Raw genomic sequence first — 8,294 nt, 5'->3', positions numbered from 1 at the left:
TCTCTCTCTCACACACACATACACACACACATACACTCTCTCACATGTACACACACACATACACACACTCTCTGTGTCACACACACATGCCTTTGTTTTTATCTATGTACATCTTTACTTCTACTTTTTCATCATGTGGATCTATGCCTGTATTTATATATAGATCATACACACACACACACACACGCACACACACGCACACACACACGCACACACATGCACGCACACACACGCACACACATGCACACACACATAAAATTTATAATCTATCATCTATCTAGAAAGCACTTTATACTGCTAGTTCTTAGTCTTCAATTTACACTAAACATTTTGGTGAAATATTTCTCCTCCTTTGCCTCCTTTGTCTCCCTCTTCTCCTTCTTCTTTCTCTGTCTCTGTTTCCTTCTTCTCCTCTTCTTCCTCTTCTTCCTCCTCTTCCTCCTTTTCCTCCTCCTCCTCCTCCTCCTCCTCTTCCTCCTCTCTGTCCTCCTACTCCTGGTACAGTTTCCAAGGTTCTGTATATCATGTGTACAGTGTGTTCCATCCTGGCTTTTGTGTCTCCTGCAACATGCTATCCTAGCCAGCACTCTCGCCGGGTCTCTCCCAGGAAGCATGTGTAAGGTAGGTATGGAACACTCAGGGAATTCATGCTTGGTCACCAGGTCACTAATCACAGGCAACTGTAGTGATACCCTCTGCCAGCAGAATATATTAATTGTCTGGATTCCTATCCTAAAGGTGCTGCCAAGAACTCTTGCCATTCCTTTTGTTGAGGTATCCAGGAGTTTGGGACTCCCTCCTATCCTGGTCCACTCTGACCTGGTGCTGACAAACTGGACCAAAAGGAACCCAGAGGGGTAAGGAGGGAAAGGGTTCTTCAGATAGCAACAGACTGAGGTTCAGGAAAGACTCAGGACTTCAACTGTCCTCACAGAAAAGGCTCAGGGTCTTAGGGCTACTTTATAGTGAGTCATGTACGCCCATTCATTTGCCTTAGGGGTCCAGTGAAAGCGAATACACACATTTAAACCTGAGATGCTTCTTCTTCCTGGGCTCTCGGCACTCTGGCTTGCTGCTTCCAGTTCCCATCTGGATTCTCGATCGGACCTTCAGCCTGCAGTTGTAATAATCATGCTGGGATGTTGTTTTCTCAGCATGCTCCAAGCTCCACTCAAGTCAGGCTAGGACTGGCTGTCAGGGGGTGATCCATGTGATTATAAACGTCAGGTCTGTGGGATTCTGATTTGCGCCTTTGATTCCATCTAGTTTACACCATTCCACAGTTGTCCTGGGCACAAAAGCATTTATCTATTGACTTCTCAACAAACAACAAATCCATGGAACCTTCCTTTTCACAGTCAAATCTGTCTCAAGTGATCGACGCAAGGCAGCATTTACTTTTGTAATCAATTAAAGCAGCAAAAGAGAAGTTGAGGCTGGACGTAAAGGGACCTTCCTTGACATGATGGCTATAGGTAGCCATGCAGTGCTAAAAGAGATGGTTGAGATGTGCTGTGGACACTTCCAAGAGACCCTTCCTTGTAAGAACTGGGGAGGGCTCTTCTCATCTAAGGACTAGTGAGCCTTAGAACTTTGTGCTTTCTAGGATGATGATGTCATATGATGATGATGTCATATGATGATGTCATATGATGATGTCATATGATGGTGTTATATGATGTCATGGTGGTGATGTCATATGATGTCATATGATGGTGGTGCTATATGATGATGTCATATGATGATGATGTCATATGATGATTGTTATATGATGTCATATGATGGTGATGTTATATGTTGATGCTATATGAAGATATCATATGATGGCATCATATGTTGATGATAAGTTTGTTGGTGACTGGGGACTAAATGAACCTTCACATGTGAAGCAGGTGCTTCCCCCTGCTTTGTATCCCCAGCCTTCTTCAGCATTTATTTAGATACAGTTTCTCACATAGCATTTATTTAGATACAGTTTCTCACACAGTGTTTATTTAGATACAGTTTCTCACACAATGCCCAAGCTGACCTGAAATTCACACTGTAGCATAAGCAGTCCTTGACTTGGTGATCCTTATACCTCAGTCCCTTGACTATCCGGAACGAACCACATACACAACCAGGCCTGGCTTGATCTTTGACCAATTATACAGTAATAAAAAAAACTGATCAGCACTGAAAGGTACTAAATCTAGCTTAGAATTGGAGCGGGCAAGATGATGAACATATGTGCCTGAACCATTGTGGTGACTATGAAGCTGAGTTTATGATTCAAGAGAAATAGAGAGGAAGTTTGAAGGGGAATGGATCTGCACTGGGGTGACAGGGTTGAAAACAACCACAGGAAATGAATGTCCCAGCAAGTGAGATACAGGGCCCAAGATGGAGATACAGGCCTGGGGCTTCCCCACCATATTTCTTCTGGGTGATCTTCTTCCTGAGTCTTTTAAGGTATCTACCCAGAGCTTATTAATGCTTTGAAGAAATGAAAGAAACAGAAGCAACCCCCCACCCCCTAGCAATTCAGTATTGAGACAGAGCAGCCCATGATGGATGTCAGAAATCAGAATAAACAGTATGTTTAGAATTCCAGGAGAACAGCAGAGAAAGCCTGGTGCTGGGGCAGATGCTGATCTAAGGTCCCTCCTAATAGGTGGGCAGGATTAGAGTAACTGGAATGGGATCTACACTGAGAGACATCTGAAGAGAAGCAAGCCTGAGTGTGTGCCTGTACAGAGGCACAACACTGTCACTGTCAGCTGAGATCTGGTTTCTGCCGTCCCCCAGTGGCTCATTGTCCATCCTAGGTGTGTGTCAATACATACACGTGCCTGGGTATTGCAGACGAATGTGGGATCCTGGGTACCTGGGACCTCAAGAATTATATCTGGTTATCAACTGGTTTTTTTCTCTCTCTTTCTCTTTGTTGTCGCCAATAACTACAACTCGACCAGACCGTTGGAAATAGGGTAAGATGTCCCTGTAGAACCACCCACTGTTACCTTTAAAAGCTCTTGATAAAACGAGGCCGGGGAGCATGGCCAGCTGTACGGACAGCACAGCATCAGCTGCCTATGAGCTTGTGAAAACTCGAAGAAATGTGTTAAAAAGTCAATAGTTCAAGCATTATCTCTGATGGAGGCTACCTTGTAAGGGTGCAGGGATCAAATTTTCTTAACCACATGTTCCTGTCTGTCCACGGTAAAACGTGTAGTGTAAGAAAACAACAAACCGTGACTCCGTAAAAACTCACAGAGATTTCTTATCTCTGTAGAACGTCTGCAAAAGGCCAGATACAGGCAGGTCACAGTGACAGGAGGGTCCCTTTGAAATCCCTTCTCACCTGATGGACTGGAGCCCTCGTGGGTAGGTCTGGTCTATAGTCATAGGCTCCTGGGGGGCAGAGCTGGAAGAGAAGCCACAGTTGCTCGCTGCTCACACACCCTCCTCAGCTCTGTGAAGGATGAGGGTGGCAGGCAAAGATTCCCCAGGCTAACACCTCTACTGGACCGTGGCCATGCGTGACTCACATCCGCTTTGCTGTTTTGAGGTTTGAGCCTTGGCTTTGCTTTCTCTTGAGATGCTGTGGACAAAGCAGATGTGTGCCACTACTCATCTGGGTTACGAATCAGGTCAGATTTGGATCTGATGGAAAGGCAGGTAGATGGCAGGTTGATTAGAAATGACCCTACTTTCTCTCTCTTTATTTTTTCCTTCTCTCATATATTACATTCTAAGCACAGTTTCCCCTCCCCCACTCCTCCCAGTCCTCCTCTCACCTCCCCTCTCCCCTAGATCCACTCCTACTAGCCTCCCCCCACCCCCCCCAAAAAAGCAAGCCTCCCAGAGGTATCCTCCAAACATGGCCTGACAAAGTTCCAAATAACAGCCCCTCATATCAAGCCTGGATGAAGCAACCCAGTAGGAGGAAAGGGGTCCAAAGAGCAGGCAGAAGAGTCAGAGACACTATGCCACCCTCACTGTTAGGAGTTTCACAAGAACACCAAGCTACAGACAACCACAACATATGAGCAGACGGCCTAGGTCATACCCATGCAGATTCTGTGACTACCACTTCAGTCTCCATGAGCCCCCATGATCCCTGCTTAGCCCTTGATTCTGTGGCCTGTGTTCTCACAGTGTCCTTACCCCCTCTGGCTGCTACAATCTTTCCTGCCCCTCTTCCCTAGGGTTCCTGGGGCTCCACCTACTGTTTGGCTATGGGAATGACAGGCTTCCAGCCCCTGCTCTGTGGCACCATTTCATCCTAGTTAGAGCTCTAGTCAGGTACAGAGGCACACCCATAATGTTCACAGTTAGCAGGCAAGGACAGGAGGATTGTGAGCTTGGGGACAGTATGCAATAATAGTGCGACCCTGCCTCACAAACAAACAAACAAACAAAAACAACCCGAAAAGTAAAGAGGAGGCTAGGTTAAATTCTGAAACCACGCCTGATCAGGCACCCGAGAATAACCATTCTATGTCCCTAGACAAGTCTCCTCTCTTCCCTGAGCCACAGCTTCAGGTTCCTAAAAGAGAACATGGGATCCACTTTGATCACTCACTCCAGCTCCAAGACCCCTTAGCTTTGGGCAAAATATGATGTGACCCTAAATGGCCAGACACCTCTTGCTAAGAATGGTCCAGCGTGGTTCCCGTGACTCTCCCACTAGGGCGGAGGGTAGGATCATCAAGGCTGTGGAAAACAGCCGGAGTCCTCAGATCATAGGAACATGGCTCTAACTGATCTGGTCTTCTTCCTTCCTTGGCCTCTTCCCCCAGTAACCTGGAGATCATCATTTCTTTTCCCGGGGGAGAGAGCCTGAGGGGCTTCATCCTGGTGACAGTCTTGGTGGAGAAGGCAGCAGTGCCTGGCATTAAGGTATCCCCTTACTTCATAGCACCTTCATCTTTAGTCAAGAACTCACCCTGTCCTCTCCCTATGGTAGTTTTCCCCACAGAAACAGACACAGGCCTCCTCCTCATAGGGATGACTAGGAAGGAAGAGATCTGAGTTCTAGCCTGTGGTGTTTCCTTTTAGCCTGGAGTGAACCAATTTCTCAGTCTCCACACAGGCATCACGAGCAGGGTGCAACAGACACCACTAGCTGTCCCTAGCTGTCACTGTGCTTCATGGCCCTGCAAAGGCTAGAGTCCCGTAGGTCAAAAAGAAAAAGAAAAATCTGCTTTTATCTGTTTTATGAAAAGACAGATAAAAGAAAATCCATACTTGAAGGAGCAGGCAAACTTGGCCCACTGAAATAGCAACTGAATTAAGACCTGAGTTGCAGATGGGGACATATATTTATTTCAAGATACCAACTCTGCAGATATGCAGAAGAAATGGTCTCTTCCAGATAGCAGGCATCATTAAAGTCATCCAGGTGACCCAGACCTGAGGGGCCTCAAAATTCATTTTTTTCTCCCTTTCAGATCTCACAGGTTATAGCAGGGCAGGGTATAAGACAATTGACAATAAACCACGAGCTCTAATATCTGACGTTTATATTAATATAGATTTATGGCTTTACTGAATGCCTGCTCTGTGGTGGAGTGCCAGTGATGGCACAGAGGGAGTTGTGGACCTGGGGCATCTGATGTCTGATATCACACAAGAACTCTGCAGTGAGACTGTCCCAGCTGGGGATGCCAGAGTACAAACGACCGTGATATGGGAAATCCAGAAGGAATGAGAAAACACTAGCGCTGAGGCCCATGATGTCACAATTTATGCCAGAGATATTTCAGCAGTGTGGGCTGCTCCGTGGGGATCTGCATCCTGCGTGGATTTTAGTGAAAAGTTACTTCACAGCGCCTGAACTGAGAACGCGAATCTCATTCCTAGGCCCTAGTTCAGGGAGTGGAGGCCATTCGGCAACACAGCCAGGACACCCTGCTGGAGGCTCTGCAGCGGCTGAGACTCTCCATCCAGGACATCACCAGAGCCTTGGCCCAAATGCATGGTAAGATGCTGGAGCCTCCAGTGGCCTGCCTGGGCAGGCCTTACGTGGATGATGGTGATTCATCTCTCCACAAGATGGCGCTGGTGTTCTACCTTTATTTTTCGTAAAGCACCCCAGAGAGGTGTTTTTTTTTTTTTCCGGTTGGCAGAAATATTTTTGTAGAATCGTTCTTTATATTTTCGTGTGATTGGGGTAGTTTTCCTTCTTCAGGGTCCAGATACGCCTTTGGCAGGCTGAGCTTTTGCTGAAGCCTAGGAGATTGCATGGGTCGCAAGAGGGATGTTGGCTGGTTGTGCTTCAGCCTCTCAGGTTGGGCTTGCTGGTGGTCAGGGCTGTCCCGTGGAGGTGTCTGCAAGCCCCTCAAAACCATTTGCTTCTCCTCTCTGTGGGTTCTGAGACACCTGAGCCTAGCCTTAGGCTTTTCTGGCCAGTACCAACAGGAGTTGCTGCGGCAGGCAGGAGCAACTGGCACACCCTTCCCTGATAGGTCAACTCTTGTTCTGGAGTTACAAAATGTCTGGCAGGCTCTCTAATTTTCACGAACACAGAAATCTACCAGTTGTGCTTGCTGAGAGTTGAAGGCAGGATCGAGGGATGAGCGTGGCCCCCCCTTAGTGGCAGAAAGAGTCAAGCACCCCTTTCCCTGAGTCTTGGCTTCCTAAGAGGAAGATTCAAGGCAGTAGTGTCCATGAGGCACAAGGGAAGAAGGAGAAGGTTTGTAATGTTGTCACCTTATGAGAGGCTCTGTGCTGTCCCCCTGAGATCACAGGATCACTCATTTCTCATATTAGTTGGTTTCCCAGATGGTGAGATGCATCTTGGCTTTGCCAAGACACCCTGGGGTCATTATTCTTAAGCATCTCCAGATGTTGACCAATGGAGTACTTGGGAAGATTTTGGTACTCCCCAGTAAGTCACACTATGTACTCCTTAGTCACACTGTAGTGTCTAACACAGGCTCCCCCAGCGATAGTTTTTGATAGTTTTGATAGTTTACAAGTCCAGAAAGACCTTCACGATCCTCTGAAGGAGGTCCAAGGATCCAGGGAGCTCCCCAGTATACTCCTTCCATCCCGTTTGATCCTAAGACAAGTTTCCCTATCCAGTGGGAGTTTCAAGGTCTCAAGACTAGCTGTATCCACACACATGGGGAAGGAGAAGGACATGTGTTCACATTTTTCAAAGACGACAACAGCACCCTCCATACCATCCCATGAGTCCCTCAGTGTGGGCAGGCCCTCCTCTCATCTCAGGATGGAAGATATATCCCAGCCTCTGACATTCTTGCAATCAAAATAGGGCAATAGTGAGCACAACAAGTCCAGAAATGGCCAGTGAGTTTTCACCCCGAGTGCTGAGGCACCATGGGAAACTCAGTATTTCTGGTGCTGCCAAGCAGGCTGGCAAATCAGACAAGGACACACAGCTAAGGACCTAAGGGCCTTCTCATGATTCTTCCAAACTGAGCCCACTGTGGTGCTGAGGTGCAGAAACAGGCCACCACCACCTTGCCTATGCAGGTACCTTGCCAACAGTACAGTGTCACAGAGAGAGGAGTGGGTCAATATACTATAACAGTAACCATAAAGAGAGATTATGTTAAAAAAAAAATCAAGTGCTGGAAGGCACAGGTAGGGGCTCATGCATGTCCTTGGGACGGTGTCTGGTCTGCAGCTGCTGCTTTTGTGTATGGTTCAGAGAACTTAGCTGGGTGGATTCCCTCTGTTCCCAATCCCCCAGATAGATTTTACCAGATAACCAATCGCTGTTTTTAGAGACCAACTTGAGCAAAGCATCCTGGGTTTACTCTTTCCCTCAGGACAGATTTCCTTCCCAGACATAAAAATGCCTTTTGTGGACATCAGAGGCCCACTGCGCTGCAAGCCAAGTCCCCAGGCCTTTGCCCAGCTTAACATAGTTGTACAAATAAGGTTTGTTTAATGCCTTTTGCAAGCAAAAGTTCTCCGTATGAAATATGGTCATGGGACTGTTCATTAGTTCTTACATAAGAAATGGTTCAGGAAGAGCAGGTTGGAGATATAATACCCCATACTTTCTTCTAAAGTCTTTATCCTTTGTACTTAAGTTCTTAATTCATCTGTTACTATCATCTGCATATACTATGAGATAGGAAGTGAATTCAGTTTCCCTCCTGCAGGTAACACCAACATGGTCTCTCGTTAGATTTTGTTAAAGGAGGGGGTTTTCTGCGGTGGCCTCTGCTGTTTCCCTTTGGGTGTGTCTTTCTCTGCTCCTTGTGTCCTCAGACTCTTCTTCCTTTTCTCTGGAACATTCCCATCTATACTTTTCTCCTTCAGGGGCCAGCCTA

At 46.9% G+C, this 8,294-nt stretch overlaps 1 protein-coding gene across 1 annotated transcript in view; it reads left to right on the top strand.

Annotated features, from left to right (window-relative positions):
* The window catches only part of LOC114616012 (indoleamine 2,3-dioxygenase 2-like), a gene marked incomplete at its 3' end in the record, with an annotated part of 14,118 nt that extends 6,222 nt beyond the window's left edge, over positions 1-7,896 (top strand). Inside the window, exons 4-8 of the mRNA XM_028761566.1 lie at positions 739-857; positions 2,955-2,969; positions 4,785-4,884; positions 5,848-5,965; positions 7,785-7,896. Of these exons, the coding sequence (XP_028617399.1) occupies positions 739-857; positions 2,955-2,969; positions 4,785-4,884; positions 5,848-5,965; positions 7,785-7,896 (464 nt within the window). The remainder of the gene's footprint in view (positions 1-738; positions 858-2,954; positions 2,970-4,784; positions 4,885-5,847; positions 5,966-7,784) is intronic.
* Between the last annotated feature and the right edge of the window lie 398 nt (positions 7,897-8,294).

This window comes from Grammomys surdaster, unplaced genomic scaffold (assembly GCF_004785775.1).
Source record: "Grammomys surdaster isolate TR1022 unplaced genomic scaffold, NIH_TR_1.0 223585, whole genome shotgun sequence".
In the NCBI taxonomy this organism is placed as follows: Eukaryota; Metazoa; Chordata; class Mammalia; order Rodentia; family Muridae; genus Grammomys; species Grammomys surdaster.
The sequence above is the reverse complement of the archived record's forward strand: the minus strand, read 5'-3'. Positions and strand labels throughout refer to the sequence as shown.